This window comes from Poecilia formosa, unplaced genomic scaffold (genome assembly GCF_000485575.1).
Source record: "Poecilia formosa unplaced genomic scaffold, Poecilia_formosa-5.1.2 Scaffold358, whole genome shotgun sequence".
Lineage (NCBI taxonomy): Eukaryota > Metazoa > Chordata > Actinopteri > Cyprinodontiformes > Poeciliidae > Poecilia > Poecilia formosa.
Window position 1 is genome coordinate 459,869 of NW_006800297.1, and position 19,857 is coordinate 479,725.

The 19,857-nt window shown below is 36.9% G+C and overlaps 1 protein-coding gene across 1 annotated transcript; it reads left to right on the plus strand.

Annotated features, from left to right (window-relative positions):
* Nucleotides 1–656: 656 nt before the first annotated feature.
* On the plus strand, nucleotides 657–19,098 carry col9a1a (collagen, type IX, alpha 1a). The gene is made up of 29 exons (XM_016662072.1): nucleotides 657–692; nucleotides 829–882; nucleotides 1,054–1,089; nucleotides 1,288–1,311; nucleotides 1,634–1,687; nucleotides 1,814–1,867; nucleotides 2,558–2,590; nucleotides 3,690–3,746; nucleotides 3,831–3,884; nucleotides 3,979–4,032; nucleotides 4,154–4,207; nucleotides 5,793–5,846; nucleotides 5,925–5,978; nucleotides 6,248–6,301; nucleotides 7,273–7,326; nucleotides 8,008–8,061; nucleotides 8,145–8,189; nucleotides 8,293–8,346; nucleotides 9,137–9,190; nucleotides 9,440–9,493; nucleotides 12,379–12,450; nucleotides 13,407–13,442; nucleotides 13,549–13,593; nucleotides 13,757–13,789; nucleotides 14,488–14,634; nucleotides 15,759–15,813; nucleotides 15,909–16,097; nucleotides 17,231–17,308; nucleotides 18,455–19,098. The coding sequence occupies exons 1-29, from the start codon at nucleotides 657–659 to the stop codon at nucleotides 18,661–18,663; spliced, it is 1,851 nt and encodes a 616-aa protein (XP_016517558.1). The 3' UTR covers nucleotides 18,664–19,098.
* Nucleotides 19,099–19,857: the final 759 nt, after the last annotated feature.

The following is a 19,857-nucleotide window of genomic DNA, read 5'->3' on the forward strand; positions in this document are numbered from 1 at the left end:
AAAATTATTTACTTAAAACAAGCTCCTACATACTGCTGTAAAGTTACTTGTAAGTCAGTTTTGTCGTATTTCAAGTGTACTAAGATATTTGCACTAGAAACTAGACCAAAAATACTTTAGAAGATTTTCTGTTTTTGCAGTGAAGGGTAAAAAAAAAAGACACCAGATTTTCCTCAAATCATAATTCAAAGGAAAAAGTTTAACTGAAGGATGAGGTAGTCTGATACATTTATTTTACCTAATATTTTTGTAGTTTTGTAGATTTATTTGAGTTAAATTTAGTATATGCTGTTTGGTAGAATCACCTTTTAAACTGTATGAGTTGGGTCAGACATTTTGCTGACCTGTTGGCCCATTCTTCCTGACAGCTATAATAGGGTGTGATCAGTATTTCCACATAATCCACTTTTGTCCCCACAGCATGATGCTGCCACACATTCTCATACTTCACTGTTATGATGGTGTTGTACTTCAAATATAACGATGTGCTTCACAGCCATATACTTTATTTTTATCTTCATCAGACCACATGACCCGTTTTAATGTCTCTGACCCTGAGTGGCTAATCATGGTGCATTTGGAGTTTTAGCTCTTTCACCAGCGTCACAAAGCATTTTCATTTATTCACAGGCTTATTTACACCTTTATATAACAATATGAGTGGATGTGTCACTGTCAAGCATCTGGAAATTGTACAAATATAGATGCATTAGACCTTCAGTTGGAGCGAGCTAGCTAGTTTGCCTGCTAGCTTGGTTTAAAGCTAGCTAGTTAGCTCGCTCGCTTGCTACACCGATAGGATTTTAATGAAATGTGTGTCGTCTGCAGGGACCTGTGGGACCCCCGGGGGATCCAGGCCCTTTGGGCCCAAAAGGCTCAAAAGTAAGTTTGTCATATTTACAGCATTAATAAGAACTTTCCAGAGGATTTTCACACAGAGTGTTTTCATCAGCTATGTCTGTAAAGATGGGATGGCCCCCCACTGATTTCTAGGTTTCTGTGGATCTGAAAATAACAAAGACAGACAAAGTTTCTGTTCTTGTTTGGGTTTAGGGGGAACCTGGAGCTCGGGGACCTGCTGGAGAACCGGTAAGTAAACATTTTCAGCATTTCTGTTACAAAGAGATAATATCATAGATTATTATAATCTCCTAATTGTTCCACCTAACCTTGCAGTAAACTGTAGCGTTGCTGCAGAGATTATTACTGCACCAGTTTGCCTTTGTCTGATTGCATCTGCTGGGTTATTCCAGATTAACATCATAATCTCTGATTTGTCATCCACAGGGAGTAGGACTTGATGGGACTGATGTGAGTAAAGAAGTTACAGACACGTTCCATTATTATGCTTTGTTATTGTAAAGCAAAGCTCTTCATTCTATGAAAATAGAAAAAAAAAGAAAATAAAGTCACAGTTTAAAAGGAAACTTATTTTATTTTGTCTATCAAACACAAATTACGTGAATAATACAAAAATATCCACATCAAAGTAAAATCAGATTGAACTGTTTCAGTTTTTGTCTGACTCTGGAAATTGTAATTTATTATAGTTTTTTATGTAGCAAACATTAAAAATCTGATGCTTGGTACCATTTTGCAGCATTCATTACAGTTTCTGCTGGTTCTGTTACAGGGTATTCCTGGCACGGATGGGCTACCAGGTGAACTGGGAAAAGTAGGACCGCCTGTGAGTAAACAACACCTGGTAGAAACTTAATCAACTGAAATGGAAACTTGCTTTTTTCATAAGAAAATACTTCTTTTTTTAAGGAAATAAGAAGATGACTGATGAAAACTTCTTTATGTGTTTCAGGGAGCAAAAGGGAGGAGAGGTGCCGTTGGTCTGCCTGGTCCTATTGGTCCTCGGGTAAACATCCGTCTACATCCGTCTGGTTCACTTTATACACACGTTGCATGTTGTCGTTTACATCTGGAAACAACGCGGTGCTGCCGCGTGGAGCAGTTTCTTTAACAAAATAAAACCAGGACACGTAGATTTTATTAGTTTAGTGCAATGCACAACAGAAAAGGGAAAAAATAACGCTGAAAAACAGTTGAAGAATAACTGAAAACCACTCATTCTTCCGTTTTCTTGCCCTCTGTGTCGGCTACGCTACACACAGACCGGTTACCATAGCAACCGACAGACAACAGCTCCACTAGCATTTCAGGATTCAGCACCAAAAAACACGCAAACGTTCCCCACACAAAGAAAGGAACTTTCAATCTGTTAGTTTTATATTTTTATTTGTTAGGCTTACTGTTTGTTTTGAGGTTATCAATAAGTGATTATTAGGGTGATTAACTTTCATTATTAGTGATTAACCCTAACCCCTGGCCCTACATCCCTGACCAACCTACTTGTCCTCCTGGGTTACAAACCAGAAGTAAACTATCAATTTAAAAATGTTTCAGTCACATCATTTTTATAGAAATGAAGTTAAATGTTGAACTTTCCAAACTAAATAACTAAAAAACGCTGTACATCCCTACCAGATGTTTGAAGCAGAATATTCTCCCACAACCATAATCTAATTTCATTTTTTGCATCTTTTAGGGACCTCCAGCTGTTTACCAGGGTGAGGAGCTGGTAAGTGGATTTGTTTTATGTCCATTTAGAAGTAAAATAACATCAAAACGTGATTAATCTAACAAATGAACAGGAGGATACGAGACCTTTATCATCGACTTACGCAGGAAAACTGTGGATGTTTCAAAGTGATTGGTAAAAGAATAATTCTGGTTATTTACTGTTAAAGTAACTCACTCCCTGCAGAGGAAATTAATTTGAGGATCTAAGTGTAGATCAGGGTCATGACCTCAACACAAACATTTTTACAGATTCAGTTAAAAAAGTGGCTCTATTCCAACACAACCAGTAAAAACAGCTAATATGTTGCATTTATTCATTTTCATATCCGTTTTTAAAAATCTATTACATTTCTGAAATGCCAGCTGTGTCTTATTTAGGTTCATTTTGAATTCTAATTCAGTGACACTTTATCTGAAGGGATGTGCATACACTGCAAAAACACAAAATCTTACCAAGTAATTTTGTCTAGTTTCTAGTGCAATTACATTAGTGCACTTAAAATGAGACAAAACTAACTTACAAGTAACTTTTCAGAAAGTTATAAGAGCTTGTTTTATGTCAATAATTCCTTAATATTGATGAAAAAGTTCTAGTTCCACTAGCAGATTATTTCACTTATAGCAAGACATGTTTTCCATGTTATAAGAGAAATAATCTTTTACTAAGTTTTCATCAATGTTAAGGAATTATTTACTTAAAACTAGCTCCTATGTCTTGCTGAAAAGTTACTCATAAGTTAGTTTTGTCTTATTTTAAATGTACTAAATATTTGCATTAGAAACTGGACCAAAATACTTGGTAAGATTTTGTGTTTTTGCCCTGTTTAAAGTAAAGTTGCATTAAAACTTGCATTAAAAGTGTCACTATTTACAGAATGACACTTTATGAATGTCGTAAACATTCATGAAGACTCATTCATGTTCATGACTGTCATTACTTCAGTTTTATGCACACCTCTTCAAATAAAGCGTTACCTCTAATTCTCTATTAGTTTTTTTTATTAGTTTTTTCTTTAGTATTGTGTGTTTTCTGTTTTACCTGTGTATGGAAAGGTTAAAATTGACTGAAATAAATAACTAATTGTTGTATTTTTCAGTGTCCCACTGCCTGCCCAGCAGGACTGAATGGATATTCTGGACTCCCAGGGATGAAAGTGAGTTCACTTTTAAAGATTGGCTACAGATCAGTTTCAGTTTTCGTTTTTGACTTGATTTTAACTTGAACTTTTACTCCTCAGGGCCACAAAGGGGCTAAGGGCGAATCAGGTGAGCCCGGAAGACAAGGACACAAGGTGATGTCATGCCACAGATTATAACAGATTAAAAAAAAAAAACAGAGATTACACTGTAAAATTAAAACATTTATATAACTGCGATAATCAACAGGGAGAGGAGGGCGATCAAGGACCGCCTGGTGAAGTTGGAGCTCAAGGACTGCCAGTAAAATATTTCATTTTTGTTTCCAAAATGGCCACTCATGTCTAAACTGATGATGTTTATTCTCAGAGAAATGATTTTAATCCAGCATACTAACTCCTCTCTGTCTGCTGAGTAATTTTAGGGCCCGGGTGGAGCAAGAGGCCTTCCAGGAATAACGGGCCCCAAAGGAGACCGGGTAAGAAAAACGGGGTTTGAATCTACTGTTCACTCATCATGGCTAAACACCTTAAAACGTTTTGTAAATCACTGCCAATTTGTTGCTTCAACCCAGTCAATAATAAAGTGTTTCCAAAGATTTACAATCTCTGTTAAAATATTGTTTTCTGTTATGTAAAAAGAAAAAAGGTTAATAATGTGAAAAAATAAATAAAAACTGCAATAATCTGGCGTCACGAGTCTGCACATCTTTAAACTAAAATGTTGTTGAACAACATGGTTTTTGTTGGTTGTAGTCTATCAGTCTGACACAAACTTTGATCTGGCTAAATTTATTTTCTGTTAGAGAAAAAAATCACTCTAAATTCTGGCCTTTTACTAAACTTTTGCAAAAGGCCAGAATGTATAATTTGGATTCTTACTTGATGCTGAAAAACTAAATAACTTTTCATTTTGTGGTTTAAAACTGGCTAGTATCTGGAATTGTTTGATTTTTTTTCAGTCAATTTGACGAGAAACTCCCAGTTCCAACTTAAGAAAACTAACCCCAAAGTATGATACTGCCACTACCATGTTTCACTGTGAATAGGCTGTCCTCCTGGTCATGTACAGGGACATTTTTGAAGTTGATTGGTAGTTTGGTTTTAGACCAGAACACAATCTCCTCTAGGATTTACTACTTTCTTTTTGAAACACGACTTTTTTCTTGGAGCCATTTCCATATTTTTTGTTGTTATCTTTCAATAGAATTTTCCAAGATATGTCATACTATTATGAAAAGTTTTTAAACATTTATTATGGTTTGTCTTTTTTACATTTCCTAATTCTTGCTGCTTAATTAGGGTAGAAACGTATTATAGATATATTATTTCTCTAACAATAATCAAGATGCCAAAAAGTAAACTCTTATTGTGTTTGGGGAAAAGTAAAATCATGTTAGATTAGGGCTGAAAAACATATCACAGAATATCAATATCAGATATTGATAATAGCAGATATTGATAATTACTTATTAAGTTTTTCTTTGTATGTTTTAAATATTTGAAATACTGCCAAATGTAACCTTTGCTGTTTTATCCACATTTTCTCCTTTCACTCAACGTCACTGTTTTTTTTATTTTTAAGCAGTTATGAGGCATGGGAGCGAAACCTTAAACTGCTGCTGCGCCAGTTACTCAGCAGGTTGTTGCTAGGCAACCAAAGAACTAATGAGTTGCTAGGCAACCAAAAAGCGAGTGAGCCAGTTGATTCCACCAACTTTGCTTAGCTGGCTGTGAGATGTTGAGCAGCTAAAGTCTTTCCTCTGACTACATCCCCCAGAATGCTGGGCGGTTCTGGATTGGGATTCAGTGGAATTATTGAATATTCTACATTCTACAGGTTTTCTATTCATATCAATCATAATAGATATTGTTACTGATTTGTTATCCTGCCCCATGTTAGATCTTTGATGGGGAGATCCAATTTTTTTCCAGTATAAAACAAGTTTTTCTGTGCATTTTAAGTAGATGTACTCCAACAACATATGACATAAGTACTAATAAATAGAGGGAATAAAGCATGTTGAATTAACCTTTAGCTGTTTCTACTCTCCATCTGAACAGGGACCTCGTGGAAAACCCGGTGATGTCGGTCCGAGGGGAATTCAGGGAGCACCAGTGGGTGGACATCCAATTGACTGCAGAGATTAATTAATTAATCAATCAATGTTACTGATGAATGTTTTCACTTTTCAGGGGGATCCAGGTCAACGAGGAGCAATAGGGGAGAGTGGACAAATAGGAGCGCAGGTAAGGCAATTAAAAGAGTACAGAGAATATTAAAAAGCAGGAACTTTTTATGGTTTCTCATCTGAGATAAGTACTTTCACACTTTCTTCATTTTCTGTTTCCTCCATAAACACCCTGATTCTCTCTTTGCTTGTATTATAATTGAGGTGAAATTGAGATTATTTTAATTATTTTCTCACAGATAATAACTCAAATTGTGCTTTTAAAACAAAAACCAAACATTTGCACCAGTTTTTTTTTGTCAGTGCTTCTTATTTGTGTTTTTTTAGGGGGATCGGGGCCCACAAGGAATCAGGGGGGTACCAGGGCCAAAAGGAGAACCTGTAAGTCTCACTTCATCGTATTTAAGCCAGAAATGCAAAACTTTATTCTTGTCAAGGTGCACATCCTCGGTTCTTTCCAATCCACTAATTATTGATTATTATAGCCTGACTGTTGTTTCACCACAAACACACCAAAATATTTAAGTTTGATGAGATATCAAACTTAAATAAAAAGTATCAAATTGTCATACATTTTAAAAGACAATTATCCTTGATAGACACCAAATGTATGTAAACATTTGAGAAATTTGAGGAAAGTTACAAAAAAAAATATCTAAAAAATGTTGGCCAAGTTCTTCTTAGCAAATATAAATTATTTTATTTTATTTCAATTCTAACAAAGCTAAAACAAGAAAGGTTTGCCTGATTAAACGCAAAAAAGGAAAAAAAAAAAGTCTTTATATTCAGTGTTTGTAAAGATCTGGTTTTAGCTGTAAGCTCTAATGTTGGGATGTCAAACTTAATTTAATTTCAAGCCACATCAGCATCATGATTGTTGTGGCAAAATATATTGAAAAACTCCTTATCAAACTGTTAAAGTATAAATAAATAGGTGTCTCTGCATTCAATTAGTACTTCTTAAAAGTTAAATAATATTGACATCTTTTCACATTAATGTAATTTGGCAGCATAGAGATAAACACTGCTTTAATTTGATTAATAAAATAATATTGTTTCCTCGAAGGCTGTATTTATGTGTCTATCTAGAGTCCTGAGGGCCACAGAAAAACTTATGGCGGGCCGGATTTGGCCCCCGAGCCTTGAGCTTGACACATCAAAACAATGGTAAAGATGTCACAGAAAATAATCTGAATCAAAAGTTACACTCAGTTCTGAAGAATCTAATCAACAATCAGTCCTGTTCATGGTCGTTTATTTCATGTATGAATCATACATAGTTTTTTAATATTGATGGTTTTAATATATAATTATGTATCAGGATTTCTCATGGCTTCCTGTCTTGTTGGCAGGGCCTTCCGGGTCCAGATGGCCGTGAGGGAATACCTGGACTGCCTGGCTCAAGGGTAATGTCGTTATTGATGCTGTACATGTGAAATTATACTAAACCACAGTTAAAAATAAAACACTTTATTCACTAGTTTAGGTTTTTGTAAGCACAGTTTAGTTCCTTTTAACCTGTTTATCAGTACCTGGTTTCCATTAAAAATGTATGCAAAACTTTGTCTATTCCCTTAATACCCCCAAAAAAAAAACACAACATAATTTCACAATTTCAGTGTTTCCATTAAATAAAAAACGCAATTAAAATCACACACACTTCAAAAACACAAAATCTTGGTAAGTAAATTTTGTGTAGTTTCTAATTCTTTCCAGCAAGATATAGCAGTTTGATTTAAGTCAATAATTTCTTGATATTAATGCAAAAGTACTAATTCCATTGGGAGATTATTTAACTTGCACAAGACATTTTTCCTGTTATAAGTGAAATAATCTGCCAGTAGAACTAGATCTTTCTCATTAATATTAAGGAATTATTGACTGAAAACAAGCTCCTATATCTTGCTGAAACGTTACTTGTAAGTTCATTTTGTCTTACTTAGAGTGTATTAATATCAGCATTAGAAACTAGTCCAAAAATCCTTTGTAATATTTAGTGTTGTTAAAGTGCATGAATAAATGTGTTTACTAATTAGTCATTAAAACATGTCATGATCCGCTCTGCCTTTCCGTTGTTTTATTTTCAGGGTCTTCCAGGGAAAAGTGGCGCTCCGGGTGACGCGGGCACGCAGGGGCTTCCTGTGAGTGATTTTTTTTTTATTACCATTTTTATCTTTTTTATTCTCACACTTTAATGTTGTTGAACATCATTTTGTTCATTTAGGGTTTACCAGGTACATACGGCCAGAAAGGACAAAGCGGCACAAAGGTATGATCAAAACTGTAGCAGTTATTATGGTAGAAAAACTTTATAAACTCACTAAATGTAGACAGGTTGAGAGAAGTAAAAGTTACTCCTTTTTTCCAACAAGGGTAACACGGGAGGCCCAGGAGTTGTGGGACTGATGGGATCTCCAGGGAAGCAAGTAAGTTTAAGCAAAATCAGACCTTTATTGTATTTATTGACTGAATTTGTGTATATACACTGCAAAAACACAAAATCTTACCAAATAATTTTGGTCTAGTTTCTAGTGTGAATATCTTAATACACTTGAAATAAGACAAAACTAACTTACAAATAACTTTTCAGCAAGAAACAGGAGCTTGTTTTAAGTCAATAACTCCTTAATATTGATGAAAAAGTGCTAGTTCAACTGGCAGATTATTTAATTAGACATTTTTCCTGTGTTATAAATGAAATAATCTGCCAGTCAAACCAGTAAATTTTCATCAATGTTAAGAATTTTTTTTACTTAAAACAAGCTTCTATATCTTGCTGAAAACTTACTTATAAGTTTTAAAGCTACAAGTAACTGAAAAGTTCAAATGTACTATTTTCACAATAAACTAGACCAAAAATACTAGTGAGAGTTTGTGTTTTTGCAGTGAAAGTCATTTTGACTTTGTTTTGTATAATCTTTGTTTATTTTCATCAAGACAAATGACTTATTGTCCAGGGACAACAAATGAAAAGTAGCTTTTTGGCTAATTCTGGTGCCTTTACATAAATGTAATTTAATGTGCATAGTCTCTCCCAAATAAATAAATTAAATTAAATTAAATTAAAGTCCAAAATGCAAAAGCAACCATTCTGAGACGTAGAGGTAAATATTCTCTTGAGTTATTCAAAAGACAGTGATTTTAAACTATTTAACTGAAATAAATGTCACCTGAAGTTTAAATGATTATCTCATTAGTGGTCATATTTACTTCCAGGGGGAGCGAGGAGACCAGGGGGAAGTGGGACCTGTGGGACCCAGAGGAGGACCTGTGAGTTTTACATGTCGGCTTCATATTTAAAGTTCTTCCTAAAACATGAAGTTTATTTTCTTCACCCTTGATTCCAGTTTGTTCTGATAACTTGGTGCCAAACCACTGATAGGAAATCTGGTTAATCAACTGAAAACATTCAGAGTGCTTAGCAGATGCACTGCAACAACCTTTTCACTCCTACTGCTGATTATTTTTACTAATTTGTTAGACAAACTAGAGACAGTTTAATATTCTGTCCCGTTTTAGGGTGAACGTGGGGAGAGAGGACCTGATGGACCGCCAGGATTACCAGGAGGCAGGGTAAGACCTGACAGGTGGCTTATTTCAAGGGAAAAATATTAAATGAAATTTCCTCAGAGGAAGTGACATGTGGTGAGGGGAGGAAGGTGAGGCATAGCCTCAACGGTCATCAAGGAAAAATAATAATATATAACAATAAAATCATTTATAAAGATATTTTCACCCTGTGGTTTGTACTATAAAGTACCTATTTTTCATTTAATTTAACCAAATCTGATGATCTTTTTTCTTCAAAATCACTGAATTTTCGCATTTTCCCATTCAAATGCTTGGAAGCGAAGCAGCAGTGAGCTGAGCCTCACCTGGGATTGCGCAACCTCTCGCTAACTGCACCGGTTAGGGTTAGGGTAGCATTCTCCTCCTGTCTGTACGCCGGCAATAAAATGGTTAAAAACATTTAATGTATGAACTGATTTTCCATAATTTAGTTTATGTATTTAATGTGATGTGTTTTTATTGTCACTAACGTGTTTCATGTGCTGAGGAGCGATCAGAAACGGCAGAGAACAGATTCCAGGTGAGGCAGGCAGTTCTCGTGCCTCATCGTTGGGGGCGCTCATGAACCCAGACCACAACTGCAGAGTAAGAAACAGTAACAACGAGCTAGCCATACAGTAGCTACGCTGATACAGAGAGCGAGAAAGACGTGGTTTTGAGTTGTACTTTAACGGTTTCTCCCTTTGCTGTTAAGCACAGCACGAAATTAATAATATCTACATGTCTAAGTTTGATTGAGAAAACGGAATTATTCTGCAGCGGCGGCACGGCTGAGCATCACATGTTAAAGAATAGTCTTTTTGCCCTTCAGCATTGTACGCATGCGCGAAATTTCCTTATGTAAACAATAACATGCAGGGGTCTAGATTTGTAAATCCGATTATAATTAAGTCGGTGCCTCACCAGCTATGAACCTCACCGCACGTCACTGCTCAGAGGTACATTTCAAGTGGAGTGGATGTGAAATATTGGCAATAATTCATTTCTAAGACATTCATCCTGTCCTGTATTAACATGAAGAAAGGTTTGTGATGGCCCCATCGAGAAGAAACGGGAAGAAATGTTGATTCCTCACTTTTGTCTAGTCTGAATAAATCAGATCTCATTACTGTGTAAATCTAAAGAGTTGCTTATGAGTAAACCATGATATTTGTGAAGTTATTTTTAGAAGTTTGGAGACAGAAAAAAATGGGAGATGTGGCCAGAGCAGTTCTACCTCCCTCAAAAAGGAAGTGGTCTTAGTCCAAAACCCTGAGGAACTCCAAATTGCAGTGACAGTCAGTTCAAGGATGATCATATTAATAATTTCGGCTTTTCTCCTTTTAACAGTAACGTACTGGAAACATATTTCACTGGAATCTAAATATTTATGTTTGTTCTGAAACAGATGAGAATAAACAGAAGTGATGCAATGGAAAAACTGAAGTAGAAAATTATTTCATTAATAACATAAAACCCAACATTGAATTCTCCAGCCATGTTAATATTGCAAAGCCTTATTGAACTCCTGATGGCAGAAATACATTATCAAGGTTAAACCATGGCCTCCCCAACTGTCATGTTTGGTTTAAGGTAGGACCCACATTCAGAGTGTAATAAAAAAATTAAATAAACAAAGAACTTAAACATTGGGCAAAGAGCTGAATTAAAGAACAGGCAGAGAAACACTGAAAAAGATGGAGGAACCAGTGGAGAACAACGTATACACACAGTGGAGAATGACATGAGAACCAGAAGAGCTGATCACAGGTGAGTAGAAGCAGCTGGAGAAGGGAGCAGGTAGAGGTAGACGAGGAAAAACGGAAATTAAAAGCAGATTTGAGTGCAGTCACTTGTAATTTAGAGATAAGTCAATCAGAAGATGTGGTTCCATTTACCATAAAAACAGAAGAAATCCAGAAAGCTTGGAAAAGATTGTCACTTTGTGTCACAGCTAACATTTTTGTGAGTAGAATTTAATTTACAAGCCGTAGTTTTGTCCCAATTTATTTAAATTATACTTAAATTGTAGTCGAGGGCCGCACAAAATCATCCCAGGGACCACAAATGGCCCCTGAACCTCACTTTGAACAGCCATAAGCACATGGACCAACACATCAAAATCTAAACATATGTAAATAAACATCTAAGGAAAGAGTGATCCAATTACCAACAGGACAGCAACAGAAAACGAATGTGAACTAAGAATGAGCATAGATAACAAAATGGTGACCAAAGAGAAAACAACAAACCAAAACAACCTGGAATCCTGACAGCAACAGAGCTAATTCTGACAGAAAAGCAACAAGATCCCAATGTGGCTTGTTGAAAATATGCAGATAAAATCAACTGAGACTAGGTTTTAAAAATGCCAAAAGTCAGAAAGACTGTTGGAACCTCATTAAAGCTTCATACCTCCTGATCAGAGCTCTTAAGCCTTCAGTCAGGGGAAAACATGCATGGTCTCTTGTTCTGGTTGTATTATCCAACATAAGAATACCTTGCAAAGTTAAGCTCTGGGTCTTGCTCAGACACCCTTTGTGTGTGTTTTGTGTTTTTGCAGTTAAGTCTGTAATCCATCCATGGGTCGGCATGAAAGGCCATTTGTTGCTTTTTTCCCTGCAGTTCAGAGGGGATTCAGGACAGGAAAAGAAACTGAGAGGCCCTCAATGAAATCTCTGTTCTCCAGGAATGCCCACATACCCAAACCCAGCCTTACCCACCCGGAGCGAGGCATGCTGGCCGGGCGGCTGGTGGCGCGGCCGCCTGTGCACATGACCTGAAGCCTGAATGTTTTTGGGGTTTTTTCCTGTGTGTTTACACTGAGGCTTTAAACACATTCGGTTCTGTGTAGGTTCTGAATGTGCGTCAGTGTTTTCTGTCTCAGTTTATGCTTATGTGCTTCACAGGGAAGCAAAGGGGACCCCGGCTTTCCAGGACTTCCTGGACCTGCCGGTTTCCGAGGCCTAAAGGGAGACAGGGTAAGAATTTCACAAGGATCTTTCATCAGATAAGAAAGATCATAAAGGGGACCTATTTATATGAAATTCAGTTTGTGTGATTTTATGCTTCCATTTGGGTCTCTACTGATTCTAAAAACAGCCCAAGTGCTTTAAAAAAAAATCACCTACCTGGTTTTTGGCAATAAGTTAACATTTTTTGATAGCTGGAAACTGGGCCGTTTCTAAAACCTTCCAAATGTAACGTCACAAATCAGCAGGCGCTGCCCGTTACCTAGCAACCCCAGAGAAGCCCAGCCCAACACCTAGCAACCCCAGAGAAGCCCAGCCCATCACCTAGCAACCCCAGAGAAGCCCAGCCCATCACCTAGAAACCCAACCTGAGTTCCAGGACATTTTGTCAGCTGGTTTTACCACAGCGTTGGCTGCTGGAAAAGACAAGACTTGATATTAACAACAAAATACTAGTTCCAGATTATTTCACAGATAACAGGACATTTTTCCCATGTTACAAGTGAAATAATCTGCCAGTTTAACTAGTAATTTTTTCATCAACATTAAGCTTACTTGGCTGAAAATAAGCTCTTATGTCTTGCTGAAAAGTTGCTTGTAAGTTAGTTTTGTCTTATTTCAAGCTTACTAAGATATTTGTACTCAAATTTTGACCATAAAACTAGACCAAAAATACTTGGTAAGATTTTGCATTTTTGCAGTTATACTTGCTATTATATCAATATGGTCATATAGGCCATATAAAGTGCATGGACAGAATTGTAAATATAGCAGCTGTGGGCTAAGTTGATAAGTGAACATATCTATAATTAATATTGCAAACAGAACAAATTAAGATATTTTTCAAAAATATGTCTCTTGTCCTTTTAAGTGGTCAAATCTGACTTGTTGATAGTATGAAGAGATTCAAACTCATCTTAGTGTGTCCTCTATATAATCTTAATTCTTACCCTTCTGTTCATCAGGGTCCTGTTGGTCTCACCGGCCCCAAAGGAGACCAGGTATTTTTAATAATAACTTGTATAATCACTGCTGTTATCCAGACTGTCATACAGATGATAGATGGTACGGCTGGATTTAATAACCGGCCTTTTGTCTTTACTCCAGGGACCGTCAGGTGCTGAAGGAATACCAGGAGAGAGAGGTGAACTGGTGAGTGACACACAGACTGAGTGACACAAGCTAACAAAATGTGTCATGAGAAACAATAACGGTCTGTTAAGATCATATATAAATGAAAGTATGTTAGAAAAACCTTCCTCCACATTCACTGGAGACATGAAATATTAATCGATGTTCTTCATTTTCATTCCAGGGTGACCAAGGAGAACCAGGAGAGAAAGGATCGGTACGTAGGCCTGAGCTCTCTCTCTGTATCTTCCTGAAGTCTGTGTGTATTTACAGCTGTTATATTATGTAACATGAGTGAGCAAATTGCAAAGAGTGCAGTGAGGATGCCTAACATATCAGAAAGGCTTTTTAAAAATTTTCTTAAGCTTTTCTGACAGTGTAATCATCTGTTTGAGTATTTTCTATGGCTTATCTAGTTTTTATTCACATAGTTTTCAACATTTTAATATTGGCATTGTTTGAAATTTTAAAAAGTCAATTAGATTTTCAGACACGTTTATAAATTTCAGAGTTTTGTTGTAACTAGTTGCATTTAATCAGTTACATTCACTTGAGTAACGTTTTGGAAATAAATTTTTACTACGCTGTACTTTTTACTTCAACTTGATTATTTTTATTATGAAGTACGAATAAAATTTCTGTTCACTCTTCCCACTGTGAGTAACTTCACTGTTTCAGTGTAAAATAAACCTGCAAGTCATCAGTAGAAAGATGAAAAGAACATTGTTAATGAAAAAAGGAGAGGCCCAAGAACTGAGCCTTGTGGAACTCCACAAGAAACTGAAACAGGAAGATTTTAAATATCGCAGGCTACCACAAGATGTCCTTTTTGTATATATCTTTAGAAATGATTTTGATGGGTAGTTTCAGGAGTACAGTTCATGTCTCTTAATTCTTCTTTTGTGCTGACTGCAGCTCGGTCCACCAGGAGAAACAGGAAACAAAGGACCTGAAGGCGGCCGCGGGCTGCCGGGCAAAGAGGGCAAGTCAGGTCAGCCAGGACCACGAGGCATGCAGGGAGACACCGGGGTGCCGGGACTACCTGGAGAGCAGGGGAAGGCGGTGAGAAAATACCACCAAATTAAACCGTATAAAACCAAAGGAAAATATATGGTAGTAATTGTGGAGAAAATATAAATTAGAGGAGTAAAGCAGATTCTCCTTCTCACCTCCTGTGCTACTAAAAAGCCTTTCCTGCTAATCTAATGGCTGTTATTTAAACAGTTTTGTTTTTGCCGCCCTTAAAGGTCATCAAACTAATTTTAATATCAGTCTTTTTAGACTGATCAGTCTTTTTAGCTCTTTCTTTCTTAGTCAAAAAGAAAGAGCAGTTTTCAAAGCGTTATTTCATTTACAGTACATAACACAAAATCTTACCAACTATTTTTTGTCTAGTTTCTACTGCAAACGTCTCGGAATGCTTGAAATAAGATAAAACAAACTAACAAGTAACTTTTCAGGAAGCTATAAGAGCATGTTACCATGTATATTCAAAGGTCAAAAAATATATATCAGAAACAAAAAAATTGGAACGGGAGACTGTACCACAAGGACAAACCCAGGAGAAATAATACTGTACCATTACTAAAAAAAAAGCATACTCAGGTTAAAAGAAATGTGTAAGTTGGGTAATAAAATATGTATCTGTACAGCAGAACAATCAATCAATAGCAACATATAACACGATAGACACATTACCAATGTCAATAGATAACACTGCTGACAGAATATTCAATATACAGGATATTCACTGAACTCCGACCCAGAACTGCACAGCATTCTGGGAGATGTAGGCAGAGGAAAAGCTTTAGCCGTACAACATCTTTCTGCTAGCTAAGAAAGGTTGGTGGAATCAAGTCACTCACTCACTCCTTGGTTACCTAGCAACTCACACGTTCTGTGGTTACCTAGCAACTCACACATTCTGTGGTTACCTAGCAACAAACTGCTGAGTAACTGGCACAGCAGCAGCTTAAGGTTTCCACACTGTGCCTTATAACTATTTAAAAATAAAAAACAACAGACTGGAGTGAAAACTGCATAAAACAGGAAAGGTCACCGCACCAGTTTGGCAGTATTTCAGATATTTAAAACAAAACAAAAAAAGAATCAATAATTATTAATGTCGATTGATATAAAATGATTATGTTGTGATACGATTGTCGGCCTTATTGTGATACTTTCAGGGCAAACCACCAACAGACAGGCACATCAAACAGGTCTGCATGAGAGTAATGCAAGGTAAGTGTTTGTCATCTTCATGTTAGCTGGCTTTAGAATTCAGTTGCTTTAGCATCATCAAGTCACCCCATATATCTCACATGTCTATGTCACAGAGCAGCTGGCCCAGTTAGCGGCCAGCCTGAGCAGGCCTGAGTCAGGCATCGCCGGACTCCCCGGCCCGCCTGGTCCACCTGGCCCACCGGGTTCGCCTGGAGAGAACGGATTCCCAGGCCACTCTGGGTCGAGAGGACTCCCCGGTTTGAAGGGCCCACCTGGGCTAATCGGCCGCAAAGGACCAAAAGGTGAAATCCAAACTAGAATCTCTTATCTGTAACTTCCCCTGTTTACTTTAAGGATGTCCATAGTTATTGAGATAGTTAATAACAACCAAGTTACATTTACTCAGGCTACTTGAGTAACTTTCTTGACAAAAAATTTACTTAGGCATATTTTTACTTTCACTTGAGTAATTTTATTATGAAGTATCGCTGCTCTATGGACTGTGAGTAACTCTGCTGAATGAGGAACAACCAAAAATTACCAGACAAAGACATTTCACTAGAAGCTAGACCAACAGTACTTTATAAGATTTTGTGTTTCGGCATTGTATGCTACAGCCTCCTGGTGCAGGGTTGCAGTGATTTCTTAGTTGGTATATTACTGCCACATAGAGGTTAGCGAAAAAACCAACCAAAGAAACCTGGGATGCACCGATCCACTTCTTTCACACTGTTGTTGTCGACCAATACCGATCCAACACAGAAAAACAGCGCTGAATTGAATACATTTTTTTAAACACCAACATAAATGTATTGAATTACAAATTTATTTGATAACTTTTCACCAGTATAGCACATTGAAATAGACCAATAGCTTCTAAAGCTTGGTCAAACATGTAAAAACAACTTTAATTTGTTCAGTCAGTGCTATCAGGAGTATAACAGCCTATGTAAAATAAATAATAAAAAACCTGAAACTGACATAAACAATAGATTGACTACCAAGGAAAGAGCAACAATTCTTCATTCAAATGGTTCAGAAAGGGCAATTAGGAATTTTAAATAAAACGTAAAATAAGCTATAAGTGATAGGTAAGCATGATGTTGCTCAGAGCACAAAGCATAGAATTAGACTGAATAGACTGGCCCTTATGGATCGGGAACATTGTCACCGACACCCAATCCAGAATTTATTTTTTTTAAATCAGGATAATCTCTAAGAGAAACTGAAAACTCAATCAGTTTTAAAATTAGATAAGTTTTAAAATTAGATAAGAAATGCTTGAAGCAACAAAAAGTTGCTTCAAGCATTTTCTCGTAATAAAAGTCTGTTTCGTCATTGTAATCAGTCATTTTGTTGCTAGTGTTTTAATCTAGGTTGCTATGGTAACGTTATTGATGTCTGCTCATGGTGATAACTGCTGTCGTTTCTGCAGGTGACCAGGGGGACAGAGGGGACAGAGGGCCCACACTGAGGGGCCACAAAGGGGAACCAGGAGTCCCTGGACTACCAGGTGAAGCATAATCTCTGACATGACTGTCTTTAATTAAAGTATTATTTTATAAGAACTGTTTTTTAAAAATAGTTTGATAGTTTTGATTAGGATTTCCCCAATGCTTTAGCTATTATGGAATAAACAACAGGAAATCCCAGCCGCGTACAGACACTGTAAGTTGTTTGAAAAATCTAAATTTTGGGATGACCCCATATTTTGTTGGTTTGGATTTTAAGACAAACATTCCAGTATGTGACAAGAGGCCCTAAAGTAGCTCATTCTGAAAGGAGCTGAACATAGGAAGAACTGATCAGACTAAACTGTCATTATCTAAGAATGAGCTTGTGCAGAAAATGTCAGCTGCTGTCCAAGAGGAAGTTTTAGGGCTTCCTGACTTTAGATCCAAATAAGCTGCTGCTGGCCACCCCACCCAACTCATTGTTTACATTTACATGTGAAAATGACTGCAAACAGATGTGCAATTATAGTACACTTGAAATAAGATAAAAGTAACTTAAAAGTAGCTTTTCAGCAAGATATCGGTGCTTATTTTAAGTGAAAAACCCTTAATACTGATCAAAAAGTACTAGTTCCACTGGCAGATTATTTCACTTATAACATGAACATGAACATGTCTTGTTAAAATAATCTGCCAGTGGGACCAGTTCTTTTTCACAAATATTAAGCATATTAATATTAGTAATTAAATATTACTTGTCTTTTACAGCAAACACAGAGGTAAAACCAACTGACAAAATATCCTGGAATTCAGTTTGGGTTGCTAGGTAACGGGCTGGGGTTTTGCTTGGGTTGCTAGGCAACAGGCAGTGCCTACTGATTTGTGACTTTACATTCTGAAGGATTTTGAAACAGTTAATTTTCCAGACAACAAAAAACATGAACTTACTGCCTAAAAAATGCCTGTGTGTTTTCTTTTAAGCACTTGGGCATTTTTTTTATAGAAGCAGTAGAAACCCAAAAACATTTTGACAATATTTGTGATCTCGATACGGCCCAAAATGAAAATGAATTTAACACTCCTGATCTACACTCGGTACGAAACGCAGTAAAATGCCAAATCAATTTTTAAACAGTATTATGGTCATAAATGGAAAAAAAAAAAAAAAAAACTGGACTTCTTATCTTTGTTCACTCACCTTCCAGGTGAACCCGGAAGACCGGCTTACGGCACGAACGGCCGTGACGGAGAGCGGGGGCCGCGCGGCGTTCCCGGAATCAACGGCGTTCCAGGCCCTCCGGGTCCCGCTGGCAGGAATGGCTACTGTGAGCCGTCACAGTGCGTCCCTCCCATGGTGCCGTCGCCACCCGACTTTGGGAAAAACTCCGAGACGAAGGGCCCCAGCGATGACTGAGAGGGAACAGAACTAAAAAAACAAATCAGCAGAACAAGAGTATGTTTTTAAGCCACAATTGGAGGTTACACTGACTTTAATGCTCTAAAAACCAACCAACCAGCTTTTCCAAGTTCTTGTTTTTACCTCAGTTTTTCCATCTCTGTACTGTAAAATATAAGGAACCAAAATGAAATAACTGTACAGTCTCACCTGCTCAGTTTCTACCCTGTTTCTCTGTATGTTTATGTAAATGTGTCAATATATATAACTGGATAACAGTAGTTTGATAGTATTTAAGGTGGTTTAAGTTGCCATCATTTCTGGGCAGAAGAGGAAGTGAAGTGTGAAAGATCCTAACACAGTTTTGTATGATTTCTTATTTATTATATCAAGGTTCAATGTCATGTCTACAAGTTGTACAAAGGAGGAAATATACACATTTTGGTTACCTTTTCTGTGAAAATATTCATTCACAATATACAAAATACAAGAGAGCCGGCCCAAGGCTAACGCAATCCCAAACCATCAGGTTCCAATTTTAACACATTTTTAGTGTATTAGAAATGATAACGTTGTTAAATTTGCATAGACCAAGTAAATGATTTTAAATTAACAATTTTAATTTAAGATATACTAGATGCTTAGAGTTGTTGTTGCCCTTCAGCCCAGAGTCAAATCTTTTGGACACTAACCAGCTTCCGACCATCATACTTATCTCCCGCCAAAGAAAAATAAAACCTGTGGAATGATGCTGCTTCACCACAGGCTGATGTGCAGGGTTAAAGTTGGAACCAGAAGTTTAAATACACTCAATAAAAAGACACATACCTCTTTCTCACTGTCTGAAGTTACATCAGACCAAATGTTTCTTGTTTTAGGTCAGTCAGAATTTCCAAAATTATTTCTACTTGCTAAAAGCCACAGTTATGAAAGAAAGAATGTTAGAGCAGTGTTTTTCTAAAGTGGGGTTCACTAGGGAGTGTTAAGGTAGGGGTTGAACGACTACATAATTTTTAAGGTCGACTACATCATGATAATAGTCAAGTCGATGTCGACTATTCGCGGTGACGTCATAGTGACGTAAGCGCAAAAACCCTTCACAACTACTTGGAGGCTTTATCAGCTATTTTCACGGCAAATATTGACACCCTCTTCCTTCTGATTGTGATGAATTTTTTTATCTGGTAATGTATTAAGCATCAGATTAATATA

Bases quoted from the DNA above. Each gene is read 5' to 3' on its own strand.
- col9a1a (XM_016662072.1), top strand. From the start codon at position 657: ATGAGTGGATGTGTCACTGTCAAGCATCTGGAAATT. The intron at 8,347-9,136 runs GTAAGTTTAAGC...ATTTACTTCCAG, and splicing joins TGGGATCTCCAGGGAAGCAA to GGGGAGCGAGGAGACCAGGG. The intron at 9,191-9,439 runs GTGAGTTTTACA...GTCCCGTTTTAG, and splicing joins TGGGACCCAGAGGAGGACCT to GGTGAACGTGGGGAGAGAGG.